Raw genomic sequence first — 22,885 nt, forward strand, 5'->3', positions numbered from 1 at the left:
TAATTCTCATATAAAAATAAATAAACTTCACATTTAGAACAAGCTGTATCCCATGTATTAAATGTTTTAACTTCTGAAACTCTTTCTTCCTCTGCTCCCATTCTTCCCACAGAACACAATGACTTTTTTTGTCTGATCGGTAGTTTATCCCTGGGGTAGAAATAATAGCTGTTGTTTAAGTTATTGAAAAATAGATATTTTTTTTTCTACGATTTCCTGTTGCTATTTGTTTCCATTTCAAAACAAACTATCAAAGCCCATTAACTCAATGCAAATCTTTCCAGTTATTTCTATAGATTTTGGATCAGGCTCAGAGGCACTGGTCATAACACAAAGTGAGCCGGGATCTGTCCCTGCCTCCATTTGGCACAGTCTGACCAACGAGCAGTGAGATGCTGGATCACTTATGTCCCAGGTGCATTAGATAGTATTTCGCATTATGTTATCTACCTTCAGCTAAATGATCAATTAAAAAAAAAAAAAATTATTTCCCTCGTAGTCCAATTCTGGGGTTAATCAAGATCAAAACAAAGAATATGGATTAGGCCTGTGAAGCAGCTGCTTTTGGAGTCCCTGTTTATCTGTGGGAGTTTTGTTGGCCCTTCTGGGCTCCCAGAGCTCCCAGGGAAGCCACAGACTGGAAAAGGTGACTGCTAGATATAACTGTTAATTGCTTTACCATAACTGTTGTCTTCTTAATACTAATTTTAAAGCAATATACATCTCGGTGCACACACACGAGCATACTGTCAGTAGTCTTGCACTTTACTCTATATTCCTAGTGTATTCATTTTATTAGCAAAAGTTCCCACTCATTAAAATCTCCTTAGAGGAGAAGTAGTGTTTTTGATGATTATTATTTTTCCAGTTAACATAGAATGAGTCAAGTTTTCTTTAGGAAAGCAATTTTTGTATCTCAAGATAATAATTCAAGATTTTCCTCGCAGGAGAAAATACACAATGAATCTTTCCCATGACATTATCGTGTAGGGATCAAATTTGCACTCTCTATTCAGTCAAAAATCTGTTGAAAGCTGGTATGAGTGGAAGGCAAGTCTAGCCAGTTCTAGACCACTGGCCCTCCACTTGGGTTTTACTGGTGGTTTTAGTCTCTTCACGGCGTACCATAATAGCCCATATTTTTCCTTATTCCTTCTCCTTGATAAGTTGTTTTAAAAATGAAATAATCTACTGTTGTGCCTTACAGAAGGGTCTCCCTGGGGTTTTGCAGGGAGTGTGGCTGTGCTGAACATCCAGTCCAACCTTGCTTGTGTATCAGGGCAGTAGAAAGGCTCCTGTTCACTGTAGCAGATACGATATAGCCCAGAAAACAGTCCCAAGGTTGAGAGCTCTGACCTGCTCTGTCATCCCTGGAGGCAACTGTAACTGGAAGGCTTTTCTGGAGGCACTCCAACACTGGGACTGGGAGTGGTGGGGTGAGCTAAATCTGCCTTAGCAAGCAGCTCGGCATGATTGTAGTGAAGCAGTTAGTGCAAGGCCACTATAAGGTCTCTCTGGAGGCTTCTTTTCTCCAGCCCCAACTCTCTCAGCCTGTCCTGATAGAAGTGCTCAGGCCCTCTGATCATCTTTGTGGCCCTTCTCTGGACTTGTTCCCACAGGTCCACATCCTTCTTATGTTGGGCACTCCAGAGCTGGACACAGTCTCAGGAGAGCAGAGTAGAGGGGCAGAATCACCTCCCTCGACCTGCTGGCCATGCTCCTCTTGATGCAGCCCAGGATGCAGTTTGCCTTCTGGGCTGAAAGTGCACATTGCCGGCTCATGCTGAGCTTTTCATCTACCAGTATCCCCAAGTCTTTCTCAGCAAGGCTGTATTCAATCCATTCATCCCCCAGCCTGTATTGATATAGGGGGTTGCCCCGACTCAGGTGCAGGACATTGCACTTGGTCTTACTGAACCTCATGAGGTTTGCATGGGCCCACTTCTCAAGCTTGTCCAGGTCCCAGTATCTTATCTTAGATTATATACTGTGGTGATCAAATTACAAAGCGATGAGTGCAGGATGCAGACTAGGTAGTTCGAATCAAAGGAACAGGAAGTATAAGAGATTTGTTTCTCAAAATGGACAGATGGATTCTAAATGTCAAAGTACCATTGTCTGATGCCACTTCACATGGGAGAAATTATCGTTTCTGTAAGAGGCACATTGTATGTGACTAGGCATTGGATGCACAAGTAAGTGCTAATAATATCTCTGGTACTGTGGAGCAAGAAAAAGTTATTTCCTATGCCACATGCATTTCTGTAGTCAAAACTATTAGTCTTTTTCATAAAACCAGTGGTTCTATATTGATTAAAAAGAAAAAAGAAAGTTGGATTTTTGGGAATTTTTTTTTTTTTTTTTTGGGGAGAAGATAGACATTTGCTACTGTGAGCAAGCAACTGGTAATACTGTAATAATATATGAAGCTCCTGAAACCAACATGTTCCAAACATTTTTAGCAATTGCAGTTGTGAACATTTCGGTTAGTTGTTAGTACTGATTAGTAAGTACTAAGGTGATGAAGAAGAATATATAGCAGAGCAATGTTCCCCAATGCACTGAAAATAGACTGCGAAACCTCAAGTGGTTTATATCATACATGTGTCTCTACTGAAAGAGAAGGACAAGGCAGTGCATTGATCCAGTTTGTTGAGAGTTTTTAGGTGTGGATTCATACACTCAGGTCCCTGACTAGTCCAGCTGGGCTAGACTCTGGACTTCTGCCCTGTTCTCTGCGAAGTTGTTTGAACAACAGAATTGAGAAGTGGCATCTGCAATGGAAAGGCTTAGTAAAGTGTTTCTTTCAGTTTCTGGAGTATTCTATACCACTGTTTTGTATCTCTTGAATATGTAAAAGTTTTGGGGTGGATTTTTTTTTTTTTTCTGGCTTGGAGAACACTAGTAAGAGTCATAGGCTTCAGATTAAAATTTTGAAATTTGTAGGGATATTCTGACCCATACAAAATCAGCAGTTCTTCTGAAACTCTTTTACTTCAAAATGTTAGAGAAAAGACCAGTGAGTTTACTCTTCCAAGAATATCTACCTGTTTCTAACGTATCATAACAAGGTTACATAGGTCATGCATGCATGTAACTCATGAGCTAAGCGTGACTGTGCAATGTCTGATACCTTGCTTATTCCTTCAGAGAGCCTGAGTGGCTCCCCGTGGTACCCCGGTGATGGGCTCAAAAATTTTTTTTTACCTTTGAGTTGATGAAATTTACAGATATTTTGTCCCATTCCAGTCATTGAAGATCTTCATACTGTTCCCATTGTATACTTGAATTCTGACAGGTTCACTTTATGCTTATTGAAAAAAATGTCAAACAATGTTTTTTGGTTCAGTTAAGTCATATTTTTCCCTCTGGTCCCTAGTCAGATCACAGTGAGAAAAGAATGCAAGAAGTATTATTCTTACTATTAGAAAGCCTCAAGAGCAGAGCCAGACACAGGCATGTAATTCTTAAAGTACCCACTAAGTCTGGAGAAGTGAAGACATAGCAAGATTGAAGCTAAGCACTGCACGTGGTCATAGGGACCAAAGGATCCATAGAGACCTTCATGCGTACCTGCATGGGATGGTATAGGAGGCATGTGTTTTTGCTGTGCATTTACAGTGCATGCCAGACTTTGCCCTGAACAGCTACAGATCTTTGCTGTACTAGCAGATACGGCGTGATACGGCTCAAGTTGTGCAACCTCCATGAATGTCTGAAAATCACTTATCCAGTATGTTATTCCCTGTTTTTCCTAAGCCTACCATTGCACTTCAGGAGCTAGGCAACTTCATGGTTTGTAAAGGTGAGCAGGCTAGCAGTGGATTCTAAGTCCTCTCATTCATAGTAAGATCATACTAAGCAGAGAGTTGTAACCAAACCAAACCACGTACGGAAACTGCCATACAAATGAAAACCTACCTGTCAAAGAAGACAACTTTTCATTTCAGAAAGATGTTTTTCATTTGATCTTTTAAAATCTCATATTCTTGTACTCTCATTCTTATGCTAGGATTTCATTGAGTGCATATGTGAGTATGATGTGCGTCTTACCATTGTTCCTATTAAATGTGAACAGTAATTCTGGAAGTACATTAGGATTCATCTTTTTGAAGAATTTTAAAGCTAGCACTGTTAATGTGAAACAGAATCTTTAGAACAGATGGGAATGGTCAGGCAATTTGGAGCAAATATTTGGAACAAAAGCTTAATTACATGGATACCAAATTAAGGCACTCTTATAAACAGTTTTAGTATTTTTAACATGGTAGTAAAGAACAGAAAGCAAAGAGAATCCAAATTAACTTAGCAACTGAAGTGGAGCAGTAGATTGATTCTGAAAGTTGACAGGTGAATGTTTTCCACAGTCCCAGCACAGAGAAAGAGTGAATTGAATAGCCAAATTCCTATTGATTTCTTTGGGAACAGAATCAAATCTTTAATTCGGGAAAAACTCCTGTTTTGATTTTAATGAGAGTTACGTGACTTAAATCTTGTTTAATGTTTTGGAAGCACCGGGGAAGGTTTAAATCAAATAATAAGTTTTCTGGACCTTTAATAGCATTATTCTTCTTAGGGCTGCTGTTACCTCAGGGTATTTACTTTTGGCTGCTAGTGCAGTGTAGAAGTTGATACTACTGAGGATGGAATTGGCAAATATTAAAACAGAATGTTTAGATCATAAACATTTTAAAATAAGACTTCATAAAAAAGATATATATTTTTTTAATATGAAATGTTAGTTGTGTTCTTGGCAGGCTTTGCTTCAGAGGAGTCACATGCATTTCAAAGAGTGTTCTGCTAGCCAGCTGCAGCCAAAAGATGATTTCAAACCAATTCCCTTTTCTCTTTTGCTTTTTTTTCCCTCTCTCTCTCTTCTGTAGGACTCTCTATATATCATACAACTGAAGTGTAGCCAATCATGGGGTGAAAAATTCATACAACTAGTCTACACAACAGTGGAAAGCATAGAAACACTGACTGAAGATGCCAGTACTAGTCTATGCTTTAAGAAGTACTGTTGAGATTTCTTTTCTTCAACACTCTTCAAATCTTTTGATTTCAAAAACCTTTGAGTACTCTTTCAGGGCCAGCAGGATTGCATAATCTATACAGAGAATTGCTTACGTCTGCCCTGCAGTTACCTGTGGAGTGCCACAGTCATCTTTTAGCAATGACTTGATTCATTGATGCTCCATCAAACTAGATATACTCCAAGGGTGTGCACAAGGTAGTGAGTTTGGGAGGTAACTCATAACAGAAGATGTTAATGAAGTGGTTCTTTATTTATCTAAATGAAATGTTGGCCGTTTATTGTGCTGCGCGTGATTTTTGGTTTTCATGTTTGTTTGAAATAAATGTGTGATGTTAGAATGTTTGTTGTCCTGCTTTAAAGACGTCTGTAGAGGACTTCTTTTTATAAAATATGAACTTAGTGTTGAAGAAAGGTATTTTATGTAGGTAGCTGTACAAGCAGAAGTCTTGCTTCACCTCAAGCAAATGCAGGTGTCACAGCAGAAGCTCCCTGTACTCATCAAACAATGTACATTGTTCGGTTACTCCAGAACAGAACTTGACTGATTTTTTTTTTGCATAATGTGAAGGTAGAGCTTTCTCCACCTCAGTTTTGAAGCCTCTTATCACTGTGTACTCTGCTGGATATGGGTGTGAAACCCCTGCCTGCTTTGGACTGAATGGGAACATTTAAAATTGTTTTTACATTGGTAACTGGGAGTAGCTGTAACAGTCCTGAACAGAAAAGCTTTGTGTCCATTGCCCTAAACTATCATTAGCAAAAGTTTTTAGAACCTTTCACTGAAAATATGTGTGTGACTAAGTCTGTAGTGACTGGTGGTGAGAAGATGAATGAAGAGGGGGTTCCAGAAAAGTATAATGAAGGTTCTTACTGGCCACGTTTGGAATTGGCTGTGAACATAGCCCTTAGCCAACCCTTGTCCTTCCTATATGGTGTGAAATGTTGGACTTTGGTTGATTTGAGGAGCATACCCTTTAATGCAGTTTCTTTTCCTCTTCTAAAAAACAGATTAATTAAAATAATTTATTTTCAGCAGGCGTGTGTTAACTTCATTCTTTGGCTGTCTGATTAGGAACTGTGAAGGAAGTGCTGTATGACAAAGGCCTATAAGGAAATTAACTTTCTGAGTTCTAGTAGTTTCAGTTTTTATTTACTCAAACTGTGATTTGCAAACCAGAAAGATACTAGATAATATTGTACAGAAATGTTGTATCGTTGCTTTAGAAATTTAGCACATTCTCCTTGGGCTAAACTGGAATGTTTAGTCAATTGAGTAGAAAGAATTTTGTTGCTAGGTTTAAAAAAACAAAACAAAAACCAAATCCTAAAATCCAAAACTTCTTAGATGTTGAGTTTGTAGATCAGCAGGAAGTATCCTGAATTTAAAGATGAAAAGCATCTACTAGATCTTATTCAAATATTTATCATGTTGCAGATTAGAGATAAATACTGTACTACAAACACAGCAGGACACTGATTTCTGAGCTGATACCTTTAACAGAGTGCAAAGGTAATAATGGGAAGAGATACATCTACAAAGGTTTTTCTGACCATAATGTTATTTTATGCCTTTTCCCTCAATAATTTGGCAAGTAGGATTTGGATTGTCAGTGGAAAGGATCTAATCCGAGATTTTATTATGGTCTTTGTGTGGGCACAGTATGCATTTAATCCTGAAGTTCTCCAGATTGAAATCAAAGTTGCTTTCTTTCATGCCTTTCCTCTCTTTCTCAGTACTTCATGGCAACATTGCTGCTCATCTCTGATGTCACTCCCAGGGAATCTGTTTGTTCCTAATTTACATTCCCCTTTAGGTGACTGGCTGCATCAGCAACAGGAGTTATTGTCACTTTTGTGGTTTCAGTTTAAGTGTGAGGAAGCATTCAAAAAGAACCGTCGTTGCTTGCATTGCCTATAGTCCTTTTACATTTCCCACAGGAGTGTAGAAAGTCAAAAAGCAAACTATGACCCAGGTCCATGTCCTTCTACATATTTGCCTTGCAGACCTGCATGACTTGAGATATTTGTGTTCTTAGAAGCCTGCAGTTTTAACGACCACATCATGGTAGCAGGAGACTGGCAATAAGCAAAAAAACTACCAGGAGCTAAAACCTGATCTCTTAATGTTTCCAGTGGAGGGCAGGTGTGTGTGTATGCATGTGTGTATTTTTGAGAAAATCTATTTAAAAGTTGTATTAAGCACATCAGAAATACTGAGGGCAATTCTTTGAATGGATCTCCCCATTTGAGTAGTCTGTGGGGCTGAGTTCTTGATCATTTTGAGAAAGAGTCCATTGCAGCTGTCTGTATGGGTATGAAGGGTTAAACAATAAAGCAGAAATACATCTTCATGCTTTTGCTTAAAAATAAAAGGGCTGGATTTCAGGAGGGGCTGTAAAGCTTTCAGCAAGAATCAGGCGAACACTACGGTAAAATGAAAAGCTGAAATGTGAAGAGCGTGTGGTGTGTGATGCCAGCTCAGCGCTTTCAGGAGTCATATACAGATCATGTTGCTCTAGGAGAGGAGACCACCCTTGGAATCGCAGTGAACTGTAGCAGTGACCAGCTGCTTTGCAACGTGAAGGAATTATATGTGCTGATACCCCACACACGGAGTTATGTCACCCAGTGGTAGCCTCTCTTAACAGTGCTTCACTCTGGGGAAAACAGATGTTCCTTACAAGTACTTCTGTAGGGGTGAAAAAATCACCTTGCTATACAGATCCCAGCTGCACAATGAAAGCAGAAGAGTAAGAGTGTTCATACAACAAAGGTTCTTTACTGAGGGTATTTGTTTTTTCTCCTCTTTGTATAGGTTCAACATGGGAGAAAACATTACGGCAGATTGGTTTTGAAAGGTAAGCCATAAATTTGTTTCCTTACCAGTGCAAAAAGAAAAGGAAGAAAAACTGCATGGGCACGTTTGCAGAATTATTTATTTTAGCTGATCAAATGTACCTATGTCCTCAAATTTAGAGAGGAAGTTATGCAGTGTCATGCACATATATGTTCAACATTTCGTTTTATCTCCTCTTCTCTTTCCTGAGTTAATCTGAAGCAACTTATTCACCATATGATCTTGGCTCATAATGTTTTTTGCTGGCAACTATATAGCATGCTAATATTAAAAAAGGTGACACACTATTTGGGCAGAAGTCTTACTTATGAATGAAAATATTGCTCTTGCTCATATTATTTTTTCCATGAAACTTCTAACCTGTGACATATTAGTTGACAAAAGTAAATGAAGTTGAAAGAGGACCAAAGCTGGCAGAGAGCTATTTAGCATCAGAGGAAAATTCAGAATTCAGCATTTCTCAAGTGCAAGAACTTTTTGCAGCCAAACTTAACCACAAGGTCATCTATACCAGAAACATTGGAAATTAATACCAGTCTCTCTTGGAAATTAAACTAGGCAAAGCCCGGTAAAGAGTGATCTGGTGTTGAGGTTCAGATGCTCAATCTCACGTTTATTCTTCTACAAATGGTCAGCAGAAGAATCTGCTCTCCACTTGAATAAGGTTTTGCTCTTTTCCCTTAATAGAGTGGTTTGCAGTTGTACATCAGTGTGTTGGGTAGCTGTTGACTGGGCAAAAAGGGATTTGTCTTCTTTGTGTTGCATGAGTGCATAGTGTGCATACTGCCTGGAGCATCTCAGCAAAACCAACAGACCATCAGACCTTTCTGAATTCAATAAATAGCCATACTAATCATGTGAAACAGAAATTTTTCTTCTGACCTTTACCTTGCATTAAGTTTTTATTACAATAGCACATAAGTTTTTGTTACAAGAAGACTGATGCTTAAGTTTAATTACCCTAGCTCCTACCTGCAATTAAGATTCTCAGATCTTAGCAGCAATACATTAATAGTTTATTTCTATATCATCCTTTTATAGAAGGAATCTGCTTAACTAACACCACTTGAAGAAATAAATTTCTAAATACTTGACTTTCTCTGATTTCCTCCTGGAAAAGTGGCACCTAATGGGAAGGATCAAGGCTATCTCTAAATAGCTTTTAGGTCTTCAGGAGCTGTACCACAGACCTGTGGGCCCTGAAAGGTGGTCACCCATCTCTCTACAAGAACATCTGTATGAAGTGTTCAAGGAGATGTTAGTGTCCTAATGATTAGTAGTTTCCTTTCTTTAGAAGGTGATTTTGAAAGAATCTGTTATGATCCTGAGTGAGTATGCACAGGCTCAGCCTGGTTTACTTGTTCACCTGAAGATATTAATTTCCATGGTAGATGTTACATAGGCAAAAATTGAAGGACAGTGCTCTTTTCAACTTAGTAGACATGTAAGTGCATAGAAAGATTATGTTTTATTGTTATTCTCACAGCCATAAATATTACTGTAAATGTTGGTGCATATTATTTGGTTTTCAAAGGAAATATAGAAAAGCAAATGGCTTTTGAATGTAACAAAAATCTGTCTCTGGGAAATTTAGCTTTTCAGTGGTACAGAGTTACCTTTGTAGCTTTGCAGGCTCAGATTAGTTTAAAATATTAGAGAACAATAAAACCACTTTTCCTCCACCAGAAAATACAGAGTGGTCAAATTAATTTCTATTGTAAATCTCTTGATACCAGTAGAATCATTTCTGTAAAAACTTTGGCCAAATATTTTTAAATAGAAAGAAAAAATAAAGCCATTTTGTTGCCGTATATTTTTTTTACAACTTGAAAATACTTACCATTTTGTAGCTGTGCAGAAATGACCTGATGAAGTATGAGCATTTTCATTTCACAGATTCCCACCAGTCAGAAATATTTTAAGTCTTCAGTCAGATTACTAAATAAAAATGTCTCTCTTATTGCTCCATGAGCTTAAGAATGCCCCAGTAATATAGGCAACCTGAGCAGAAAATTAATCTTTCATAATATCAGTATTTAATAATCCTGAATGCCTTTCTGATCAAATTAATTTAAAAATTTTTCTGTCTCTTTTTTTTTTAATATTAGCAATTTTTACAAGTTTCTAAAAATTATTTTAACCAACATAAAGTGAAATGTACTACTTAACCTGTTGTTTCTGTTAAACCTGTATGTAGATAAGGCACAGTATTAATTGGTTGAAAGGAAAACTGTGATTCCGTTTTGTTACAGCATCAGAGCAGAGACTGTGGTTCATAAACACCTGTGATTTGAGAAGACATAGTACTTGATGAAGAATCAGACTAGAAATACCTTAATGGGGACATCTTAATGATTGTTGTCTATTTAGAGAGAGAGAGTTTTTAACAGCATTATGAAAAAGTTAGATCTTCGTGAAAATTACACACTCTCAGTTTACACACTCTGAAGTTTAATATCATCAAGGGCATCTTTTTAATAGGTTGTGCTTTTTTTTTCTGTAGTTACGTCCAATTTGATTTCTTGATGAGCATTACACTCAGCATAGTATCATATATGACTGAAGGGCGCTACAATAAAGTAATAACTCTTTCATCGCACCATTCTTCTTTTAAGGTTACGTATTAGCACCTGCTGGTGCTGTTTGTCTCCATCAGAATGGGAAAAAAAGTAGTTTTGAGGAGTGCTACAATGAATGAGACCTTAGGTCTACAGTTTGAACGTGCCAAAAGAAATTGGTCAATTTTTTTAAGCAGAGTTTATTTGAAGTTCTATTAGTGGTGTATTAGCCAGGAATTTCCAACTTGTGAGATGTTTCAAAACAACAAGAAAAACCTACAATACCTATGTATGGGCAAAGTATGTACCATGTGAAACATGGAGAATTCTTAACAGATGGAATTACAGCTGAGAAGCCTGCCTGAGAGGAGGTGGCCTGGTTCTGGCGAGAGTGGAGTTAACTTTCACCTGAGCTGGGAGAGGAACTGGAGCTGGTGGCACCTGTGGCTGGGGGCACAGCTGGAACAGTTTACTCATTAGCCAGCAGCTGGGGTAGATTACCCAAATTAGCCCAAGGGCTGTTCCATCCCATGTGAAGTCATGCTCAGCATATAAGTGAGGAGGGGGCTAAGGGGGGGTTCCTGTTACTCAGGAGGAAGCTGAGTACCAGGATTCACAGTGAGCTAATGTACTGTAAATTACATGCTTCAGTATTTTCTGTTATTGGGTTTTTTGTTTGTTTTCCATCTCTGTTTTCTTTTCTTCTGTTGTTCTCGTAAACTTTTTTATCCCAACCCACAAGTTTTGCCTTCTTTTCTTTACTAGTTCTCCTCCCTGTCCCACCAGATGGTGGGGGGAGTGAGTGAGAGGCTGCGTAGTTTGGTCCCAAGTGGGGCTAAACTATGACAGGAGGCAAATATGTAGAAGAGATTACTGTGCAGATCCTATTATTGCCTTTCTAGTTTGAAAAGAAGAAGGGCTTTCAGATGACACTTCTAGACACTGAGATGCTGATTATCAGCCTGGAGCAACTTTAATTGAAGCAGCATATTAGTTAACATGGATAGGGTAAAGATTTGAATGTACTTGCTTTGGCTAATCATAGAAGCAAACGTATTCTCATATCAGCTTTTTCAGAAAACAGGTGAAGAGACAACAAGTAAAATCAAGTCATTTAAGCAGACAGAACAACTAAGGTTAGATGATTTTTTTAATAATAGTATTTGTCTTCTTACCTGTATTTTTAACACAAACTTCTGCGTGATGTGAATATATAGAATCATAAGAGTTTGGGTTGGAAGGGACCTTTAAAGGTCATCTAGTCTGACCCCCCTGCAAGGAGCAGAGACATCTCCAACCAGATCAGGTTGCTCAGAGCACCATCCAACCTGGCCTTGAATGTTTCCAGGGATGGGGCATCTACCACCTCTCTGGGCAACCTGTACCAGTGTTCCACCACCCTGACTATAAATATATCAGCAATAACAAGTTGGTTGACTAAAAGATTCGTGGGTAACATATACATGAAGTCCAGTGTTAACACCTTTATAGCAATGTTTGCTTAATATCATATTGTATGTGATTACTTAAGAACAGTATTTCTTATGCCTTAAGGAATAGTTTCCAAAGTATTCAAAGTGATTCACGTTGCTCTATGTAATACTTTAATGCAGAAAGTGCACTTGCAGTCACAGAAGTAGAAATCCCAGGTCTGCGGATCCCAAAACTGAGAGATTATTCTGGGAATGTATCACTACATGCTTTCCCTAGTCTTCTTTTCTTAAGTAGGCATCCCTTTATGGCCACCAGTAGAGACAGGATAGTGGGCTACAGCTATGTTAGGTCTGATCCTGTATAGCTGTTCTCATATTATGTACATTAACACTAAGAAAAGAAGGAATAGCAGCTATTTAAAAAACATATTCTCTGCAAGCTGTTGACTTAGGCACACCTAAGTCAGCTCTGAAATATCAATAACATTTAGATGTGTTGTTTGATCAAGGAGATTCTTATTCAGGAAGAAGTAAGGTTTTAAAATACACAAAAGGCAAGCCATTCAAAGTAATGTCTTAAAGAGGAATATGTCTTTGCTTAAAAACTGGAAAATTCATATAAAATTTTTCTCTTAAGAGGCTGAATGGATTGAAGGAGAGGAGATGTGGACACTCGGTTTACATTGCAGAAAATTAAGCCCAGATAATATACAGGCTATGTCATCACTGCTTTGTGGTTACGTGATGTTTATTCTGCAATAATAGAGTGTTTATATTGCTGTTGTCTTCATATCCTGAAAAACATAGAGGCACCAAGAGATCTGATTGTGAGGCTTTTGTGTAATCATTACTTGTGAGCTGAGGATGCTGCCTTTCAGTGTGAGAGAAATTAAAAATGCTGGGGCTTGAGTAATGTAGCTTTATATCCAGGAAATGACTGAGTTAAGAGCTTTTCAATTAAATGGAATATATGTGGGTTTGATAGTTTTAAATTAACCTCCTTGTCATAGATTGTTTTTTTGAAACATTAGAAATAAGCTAATTGTATAGTAGTCATCCCCTTTTGATGATCTTGACTGTCATCCCTGACTGCATTTTCTGCAGAATATTTTGGAGATATTTAGAGAATTATGAAAAATGTTAGCTTTATTATGCTGTCCTCCAAGAAACATGGTTTGAAATGCTGAGCATGTAGGATAGCTGCATGTCAAGCAAACTATCACCTTACGTGGTTTCTTCAATAATCTTTAATAAGCCAAAGAAAGTAGATTTATGGATAAATAAGATGACCTTTTTAGCCACTGTTAACTTGGGTATTATTGTTCATTATCGGTGCATGTTTAGATGATGCCCACATATTCATGAAGATGTCTGGAAAGCAGTCAGCTTTGTTCTACTTGGTCCCAAATGTGACTAAAAATGTGTTTCAGAAGGCATTGTTCACCTTACTGGCTTAAGATTTTTTCAGCCACATGCATAACCCAGTGGAAATGGCTCACTCAAACTCTCAAGAGAAGTAGTTATGAACAATTAGCAGTGGCTGTGCGTGCTTGTTTCCTGGCTACCCCAGCAGTTAAAAAGAGAGCTAAATGCAGAAACCCTGTTAAAATTCCAAAGTGAAGAGCATCAGGTCAGTCACTGAGTTGATCGTCTCCTGCAACGCAGTGCATGAGGTCTTTCCAGCTCAAGGCTGGGGTGAGGCTTGCAGTGAATAGCCTGGAAAGAGCCACGGGCAATGCTGGGGAAACTGCCACTTCACATTGCAGAAGATTAAAACCAGAAGAAGGACTTTTTAAAAAAAGCTAGATTTCTTTAATTTGAGCTACTGGATGATGGAGTTTATGTCCTTGTCTAATAGATTCAATAGTGATTACAGAAATGTCTTCCGCTCTTACGTATTTGTTGACCTAGAAATTATCTGATCATTTAAGAACTTTAAATGAATGGTGTTGGGCATTGATGCCCAACCCATCATCCTGCAGGGTTTCCAGATTTCCAGTCTTCCTCTTACTACTCTGCTCTGAGTTGTAATTTCTAATGTGACTGGTAACTACTCAGCTAGGAAAAATGCATCTATTCCTTTTTGGTTTGCTCCTGTGGTGTTTCTCTCACATGTGTAATGCTTTACGTATGATTTAGTAACTGTTGTTATATGCTAAGTAAATACCAACTGTTTTAAAAAATATATATATTTGAAGAATAATAGATGTGTGGTTATTACACTTTTGACAACATTCAATAAGTATGTTTTTTGTAATAAATAGCTGTTTGAATGACACCGAGAAAGGAACTTTTGAGCACCAATTTCTTCGTAAAATGTAATTATCTGTATTAAAAAAGAGTTTTCCATATTGAAGATACTTTTGGTTGATAGCTTCAAACTGATTCTGGAGTTATTGTTATTTTTGTGGTATGCAAAAAATTTGTATTAATTTGAAGTTACACGTTTATATATGCAGAAATATGACTCCCTCTCTGCATAATCCTAATATGACACATCTGCACCATTTTTAAACCAGCACCATCTACGAGGAAAGTGCAACATACAGTATCCCAGATTCTGGCTGAAGTGATGCTGAGCATGATCAATAGTGAAAGCTGCTCCTGTTACTGTATGTAAGGTGTCAATACTGTTTATTAAGTTATGGGTTTCTCCTGCTTTTTAAAAAAGTCCTTTTACTGTTTCTGAAAAATTAAATGGTAGTTGAGTATTGGTAACTCTCACACCTCAAGGAAAGGAAAGGGAAAGGAGGTCAGAGCAGAGAAGGGAATAAGACTGTCAAAGAAAGAGGAAAAGACTAAAAGATTGCTATGTCAAGACCAGATCCTGGATAGGAAGATTGGCTCCTATTAAGATGTATTCCAAATCTTCTGTGTATTTCAGTAGATTCTTCAATTACTCTTCTAATCTCAAGGTGATAAGGAGGACAGTCTGCATTGTTTTTGTCTGAAGCAAAATAAACACAACAGCCTCGCATGTCTCAGGTAGGGAGACACAGCTTTCTCAGCAGATGGCAGAAGCAAGTTAGCTGTCGTCGCTGAGAGATGTGTTTTTGTTCCTATGTTGGTCTCTAAGAGTAGACGGATGTCTGCTTTTGCAGCTGCTCCACACATGCCCTTGCTCAGTCTAGCCAAAAATATTGTGTATATCTTCCCTACCCCTTGCAGAGACTGAGAACTCAATTTCCGAAACCACTCGTTACGTGTGGTGAGCGCTGGAATCCAGACTCATCAGAGGCACTTCCCAAGCGCCTCCTTCCAGGTCTAGGTTGCTAATTATGAGCCTGCTGGTGATCTGTTTTCCCTCTTTCCCCCATGCTTAGATTGCTTGTAACTTGCTGGGATATTTGATTGGTGCTTGGCCAGAGTTTCTCTGGGTAACATGTAAAGAATAAACAGAAAGAAAAGAATACCAGTGGATTCTATAAATATTTATTATGCACAATTCTGGCTTGGAAATCCAAGTACCATATGGTTTTCTATAGTGGCATCCCCCACTCCTCCCCATACACTTTGGCGATTTAGTAAAGAGAATAAATATATGTTTGAAATGTAAAATATTATCCTGATAGCATGTTCCATAATTTGAAGCCCTTTTCTTCACATATAGAGGAGCCAACAAGGAGAGGTCCTATGCTGGACCTTGTTCTCACCAATAAGGAGGGGCTGGTGGGGAATGTGGAGCTCAAGGACAGCCTTGGTTGCAGTGACCATAAGATGGTGAAGCTCAAGATCCTGAGGCAGAGAGGAGGGAGTGCAGCAAGCTCTCTACTCTGGACTTCAGGAGAGCAGACTGTGGCATCTTCAGAGATCTGCTGGGCGAAGTAGGATAAAGCCCTATAGGGAAGAGGGGCCCAAGAAAGTTGGTTGATATTCAAGGAGCACCTCCTCCAACCTGAGGATCAATGCATCCCAACAAAGAGGAAGTCAGGCAAAACCTCAAGGAGGCCTGCATGGATGAACAAGGAGCCCCTGTACCAACTGAAAAACAAAAAAGGCAGCCTGCAGAGGGTGGAAACAAGGACAGGTAGCATGAGAAGATTAAAGGGAGATTGTCTGAGCAGCCAGGGGTCAGGGCAAGAAGGCTAAAGCCCTGACAGAACTAAATCTGGCCAGGGAAGTCAAGAGCAACAAGAAAGGCTTCTTTAGGTACATCAGGGATAAAAGGAAGATCAGGGAGAATGTGGGCCCCCTCAAGAAGGAAATGGGAGACCTGGTTACCCAGGAGATGCACAGGTCTATGGGACTTGATGAGGTGCATCCACGGGTCCCGAGGGAACTGGCAGATGAAGTAGCCAAGCCACTGTCCATCATATTTGAGAAGCCATTATGGCAGTCTGGTGAGGATCCCACCAAATGGAAAAGGGGAAACATAACTCCCATTTTTGAAAAGAGAATTAAGGAAGAGCTGGGGAACTACAGGCTGGTCAGTCTCACCTCTGTGCCTGGAAACTGTGCTAAGGCACACAGAAGATAAGGAGGTGATTGGTTACAGCCAATGTGGCTTCCCTAAGGACAAATCGTGCCTGACTAATTTGATGGCCTTCTGCAATGGGCTTACAGCGTGGTGGATAAAGGAAGAGTAACTGATGTCATCTACCTGGACTTGTGCAAAGCATTTGACACTGTCCCGTATGACATTCTTGCCTCTAAATTGGAGACACATGGATTTGACACATGGACCACTCCGTGGATAAGGAATTGTCTGGATGGCCACGCTCAGAGTTGTGGTCAACAGTTCAATGTCCAAGTGGAAACCAGTGACAAGTGGTGTTCCTCAGGGATTGGTATTGAGACTGACCCTGTTTAACATCTTTGTTGGCAACATGGACAGTGGGATAGAGTGCACCCTCAACAAGTTTGCCGACGACACCAAGCTGTGTGGTGTGGTTGACACGCTGGAGGGAAGGGATGCCATCCAGAGGGACCTTGACAGGCTGGAGAGGGCCTGTGCAAGCCTCTTGAAATTCAACAAGGCCGAGTGCAAGGTCCTGCACTTGGGTCAATTTGTGCTTGGGACAATATCAAGCACAAATACAGACTGGGTGGAGAATGAACTGAGAGCAGCCCTGGGGAGAAAGACTTGGGAGTGCTGATGGAAGACAAGCTCAACATGAGCTGGCAGTGTGTGCTTGCAGCTCAGAAAGCCAGCCACATCCTGAGCTGCCTCAAAAGAGGCATGGCCAGCAGGTCAAAGGAGGTAATTCTCCCCCTCTACCCTGTTCTGGTGAGATCCCATCTGGAGTACTGCATCCAGCTCTGGAGTCCCCAACATAAAACAGACATGGACCAGTTGGAGAGGGTCCAGAGGAGTGCCACAAAGGTAATAAGAGGGCTGGAGCACCTTTCCTATGAGGACAGGCTGAGAGAGTTGGGGCTGTTCAGCCTGGAGAAGAGAAGGCTCCAGGGAGACCTTATAGTGGTCTTCCAGTACCTAAAGGGGGGCCTACAGGAAAAACGGGGAGAAACTCTTCAGTAGAGCCTGTTGTGGTAGGATGAGGGGTAATTGTTTCAAAATAGAGGGAGGTAGATTTAGATTAGATTTTTCTAATTTTCTAATTTTTCTCTCATTTTTTACAATGAGAGTAGTGGAACACTGGAGAGGTATGGATGTCCCATCCCTGGAAATATTCAAGGCCAGGTTGGACAGGGCTCTGAGCAACCTGATCTGGTTGGAGATGTCCCTGCTCCTTGCAGGGGGGTTGGACTAGATGACCTGTAAAGGTCCCTTCCAATCCTAACTATTCTATGATTCTGTATAGCTGAATCCTATAGCCCTTTCTCGAGCAATTATTGACATAATTTTGGGAGCATTGCCTCAGCCAGAGGCTGCAAGAGGCTACAAGATCTGATCCTTGAGAGTTTATTTTAAAATAAGTTATCCAGTCTGAATGTTTGCTGGGGGTTTTTTTGTTGTTTTTTTTTTTTGTGTGTGTGTGTGCAAATACTGCATAATTTGAGTCTAGGAAGACAAGGAAAAATGGTTGCAGTGATGCAGTTGGTGGAACATGAGGAGAGCCCTGCCAGGCACATCTTTCAGCATTTTGGAAAAAAATAGCCATAGTAGCCTTTGTGACTGTTTTGGTCTGTCCCATAGAACTCTTGAGCAACTGCTTAAATTTTCAGTTCTCAGACACTCCCCATGACTTTGGCAGGGTTGTCTTTTACGATGTACCATCCTTTAATTGCTTCATATCAGAGAAGTTAGATTAATTGATGTTTTGTTTATACTTTCTATGCTCACTCAGGCCTCACGTGTGACAAGGGTTAGTTTATAGCTTTCCTCAACATTCTTGGCATGTCTTTGTCTAATATATGATTCCCACTGTACTTTTGTAGGAGTTACTGAATGTGAATTTGTTCTGCAGTGATGTATGTATGTTCTTTGAATAATATGGCAGATAAATGGGAGCTGAGATGCAACCAGTTCCCCACCTTCCTGTGGGCAGCTGTGAATAAAAGAGCAGTTTATTGCTTATAGCAGAACTGTCTTCCGGGTAATATCGCAGTTTAGTCATTTTTCTGTCTGACTATTACCTGAGCTAGTTGAAGATGTCCCTGCTCCTTGGAGGGTGGTTGGACTAGATGTTCTTTAAAGGTCCGTTCCAACCCAAACCATTCTGGAACAGGTTACCCAGAGAGGTGGTGGATGCCCCATCCCTGTAAACATTCAAGGCCAGGTTGGATGAGGCTCTGAGCAACCTGATCTAGTCGGGGATGTCCCTGCTTCTTGCAAGGGGGTTGGATTAGATGACTTTTAAAGGTCCCTTCCAACCCAAACCATTCTATGATTCTTTGATTCTGTGATTGATGGGTGGGGATTTGGGGGCAGAGGACCACACCAGAAGGGCTTATTCATGTCCTTCCAGCTGCAGTGTTTCACTTCTTTTCTCAACGGGCGATGGACGGCGGGGGAGGGGGGCTTCCCCCATGCATGCACTTGTTTCTAGCAAAAGACAGCACAGGGTCCCGAGTCCTGGGAAGACAGAGCGACTGAAGTTGCTTTAATTTAATTTTCGAAGCTTCCCTCATTTTGTTACTTCATGGTGGCTGGGACTGTGGAATTTGTGCATGTGTGTACTGAAGTATTCATGTTGTTTATAGTATGGGAAAAGGGGAGGAAATATGTTTTCAGTTTCATTTTATATATACTGCATGCCTGAGGTTCTGTCTTAAATTGAGTTTTCTTTGCTACTCTGACAAAAAGTGAGATTTTGAAATAAAAGTCTGAGCTACAGAGAGAGCTAGAATAAAAATGAGATTATATTTGCAAAGAATGAAAGTATTGTTTAAAAAGATATGATGAAAACGGAAAGGCTTTTTTTTTCTCTAATAACGTATCAGTTGAAATCGTTTTATTAGTATCAAATTCTGAAATAGATACATTAAATCTAGTTTTAAACCAGTTTAATTTTGTGGGTTTTATTCTAATGTCCACTTTTATTCCGGTGTTACTGAAAGCAGTGTGAGTCAGTGCAGTGTGCTCAGGCACAAGTTACTGCGAGTAAAGCCTTTTCTGGTTGCCTGTTAACAAATAATACCCTGTATTGGACATGTTGTAGTAGCTTGTGAAGTAACTTAATCCTGTTGCTCCCACTGAGAAGGAAATAATTTCAGGACAGCCGCCTTTGACCCTACAGCGAGCATAATCTGAAATGAGATCAGAAGTAATAGGTCCCCCATTTTGGACTATTATCTCATTTACCACTTGTGTTTCATGGTGCCCTAAAGAGTTGTGGCCTATGAAAAAACTCAGCTTTTAAGTCAAGCTCTGGGCTGTATCCATACAGCTGGGCAGCCGTTCCCATTTCAGGGTAGTTTGGTTTGTGTGGAAGGACCTTCAGGTGAGCGAGTGATCTGTCCGGGAGCAAATACAGCATCTGTCACAGTTAACTTCTGAGACTCCTGCTTAGAATTTGATTAATCTTCTGCTTATTCTAAGATACAGATTATATTCTGTTATTTACCCTGCAGAAAGGGATCTTGGGGTGCTGGTCAACAGCAGGCTCAACACGAGTCAACAGTGTGCCCTGGCAGCCAAGAGGGCAAATCGCATCATGGAGTTCATCAAACACAGCATAACCAGCTGGTCAAAAGAGGTGACTGTCCCGCTGTACTCGGCATTGGTGCAGCCTCACCTTGAGTACTGTGTGCAGTTCTGGGCCTCACGATTTAAGGAGGATGTGAAGGTCCTTCAGTGAGTCCAGAGGACAACAAAGCTGGTGAAAGGATTGGAAGACATGGCCTATGAGGAGCAGTTGAGGACTCTTGAGTTTGTCTAGTTTGGAGAAAAGGAGACTGAGGGGTGACTTCATTGCTCTCTACAGCTTCCTGAGGAGAGGAAGTGGAGCGGGAGGTGCTGAGCTCTTCTCCCTGGGAACCAGTGACAGGACACGTGGGAATGGTTCAAAGCTGTGCCAGGGGAGGTTCAAACTGGATATTACAAGGCATTTCTTTACTGAGAGGGTGGTCAAACAGTGGAACAGGCTTCCTAGAGAGGTGATCAATGCCCCAAGCCCAGTGTTGTGCCCAGTGTGCACAACATGCTTTAACAACATGCTTTGACTTCTGGTCAGCCCTGAAATGGTCAGGCAGTTGGACTAGATGATCGTTGTAGGCCCCTTCCAACTGAACTCTTCCATTCTGTTCTGTTACACTGAGTTCTGTTCTGTTAATTTCCTCTACCAGTGGTCCTTTCAGCGTACTTTTAAAATTTAAGTTAACTTTTAAACTTAAGCTAGTTATAAGAAAAACTGACTTTTGACAGATGTCATTTTCATAAGTTTAGCAATATACTATCCTACCTTTCGCAAAATAAACACATTTCTTAACAATCATATCACAGAATATTTTAAAATACATTGCTAGTGATTGTTTTGTAGCCTTTGTGCTGCACACCTGTGAGATGGTAAAGAGAGATTCACAAAGTGTGACTTTTTTGCAGAAGCTTTTCGGGAGTTGATCACTATATAGCTAAAAACCCAAAGACTAGTAATTGGTTCCTTACTTACTGGAGTTTCTCAAAGCTACCCTTATTAAAAGAAAGTGATAAAACTATCTGTCATGAAATATGTAAACATTCACTAAAATAACTTCATTTGTTTTGAGCAGATTTGAGAGATTTTGTAGTTTTTAATCCCTCATTTTTCTGTTTAAGCAATTATCTTAATGGTAACACAAACAGTACCCACATAAAATAATTATCATAATTGTGGCTATTCTCTAGAGTACATCACTGTACTATGCCAAGAAAGGTATTTCCTGTAGGTTGATTGCATTTACTTTCACACCTTTTTTTAAACAACATTGAAAGCAGCAATGCGAGTTTTCTGGATGTCTGAACACACAGTCCTTCATTGTATAAGCACCTCAGTAGGCTTCAAGGGTATATCTCAGGAACCAAGGCAAAAAGTGATTGTTTGTGGCATAAATAAATAAACTAGATTTTACAGAATATAGTCTATTCTGTAGAATTTGGAGAACTCTAAATTCTCTAATTTAGGGACAATTCAGAGATTAAAAATCCAAGGTGGACATCACACCAGATTGTCCAGAAGAAAATCACATTTTGTTATACAAGTAAAGCACAATTGCGCAATCACTGAGTTTTAATCCTCGACATGGACAGGCTAAAGTTCAAGAAGCCATTTACTCAGGGGAAGCATGAGAATCTTGCTTCCTGTTCAGCCTCCTGTGCACCCACCAAAAGATCTAGTGTGCAAACATCCTGGAGGCAAAGCTCATGCAAGTAATGAACCTTTTAATTGTGTGACATGCCTCTGATAAATCTCAAGTTCAACTGTGCGTGGATGAGAAACACATCAGTTTTATTAATTACAAGATAGTTTATGAATAGACAAGTTCCCTCCTTTTTTGTTTGTTGTTCATGTTTTTGTTTTTTGGGGTTTTTGTTTTGTTTTGAAGTTGGGATTTTTGGGCTTGAGAGATCAAATTGGATTTATCTCCAGACCTAATAGAGGACTAGCAATGGAAATATACATTTGCCAGTTGTCCTCACTAGAGACTGTCTTCCAGAGACTTGCAGTGATATCAAGACTGCCTGATTCTAGGGATGTTTTGGCCAATTTGTAGGGTTTGGCAAAAGGATTGTGAAGGGCCTCTTTTCTTTGAAAAAAAAAGACTCTTGGATTCTGTGAACACTAAAAATCAAACAATTTAACATTCCGAACTGTTTAAAAGCATCAAAATAACATTGTTCAGGTGCCTGAGCCACTTTGGAGTTAGGTTTATAACTCAAGAATCCTTATGACTCTTGAACATTTTATCTGTAATCTTTCTGTTGCAAGTGCTGGGAACTTAGCTTAATCAATGCTGCGCTTCTGGTTTTCCAAAGGAAAGTGCTGCCAAAATCTATTTCTACTGCAGTATTTCAAAAGCCAAAATCCACTAATCCTCTTTCTCGTTCTTTCTTGGTTTTTGACATAAAAGATCTACTTTTGCTGAAAATAGTCTTGCCTTAGTCCTGTGCTTCCTAATATGCCTGATCCTAAGAAAATAACAACTTTACTGCGTTAAGCGTTCTTGCTTTCATGCGTGCATAAAATTTAAAATAGAAAACTCTACTGGGGAGAAATCCATGTAAAACTTTTTCTCTCATTATAGCATTATAGAAACTTTATAGTTGTTGCTTTTTCTTAAACCACACCCTGGGAAGCTGACCTTTTAAGTGACTTCACATTGTAGCTTTTGTACCTGTTTTATCTTTTCTTCTTTAAGAAAAGTTAACTTTGAAATGTACCCCACTTGGAGAAGTCTTTCAAACAAACCTGAAATTTATTTATCATCATGAGTGAAGGTTGCTTACACACATCATAATGTTTCTCTAACAGTAGAGCAAAGGTGTATGTAGAAGCCAAGCCAAATTTATAAAGTTACTTTCCAATGCTTCCAACCCTGTGGATAGCTTTTGGGAAATGGAATAATTTAATAGCCCAGTACAAAATTGGAATTAGTATGGGCTTGTCCCCCGCTTCCAGTTTTA

General features: G+C 39.6%; 1 protein-coding gene across 1 annotated transcript in view; it reads left to right on the plus strand.

The window, feature by feature from the left end:
• Positions 1 to 22,885, plus strand: part of PIEZO2 (piezo type mechanosensitive ion channel component 2) — a 323,563-nt gene that overhangs the window by 143,612 nt on the left and 157,066 nt on the right. Inside the window, exon 4 of the mRNA XM_086740615.1 lies at positions 7,851 to 7,893. Within this exon, the coding sequence (XP_086596741.1) occupies positions 7,851 to 7,893 (43 nt within the window). The remainder of the gene's footprint in view (positions 1 to 7,850; positions 7,894 to 22,885) is intronic.

The sequence above is a fragment of the Chlamydotis macqueenii genome, chromosome 2 (assembly GCF_036417535.1).
Source record: "Chlamydotis macqueenii isolate bChlMac1 chromosome 2, bChlMac1.mat, whole genome shotgun sequence".
In the NCBI taxonomy this organism is placed as follows: domain Eukaryota; kingdom Metazoa; phylum Chordata; class Aves; order Otidiformes; family Otididae; genus Chlamydotis; species Chlamydotis macqueenii.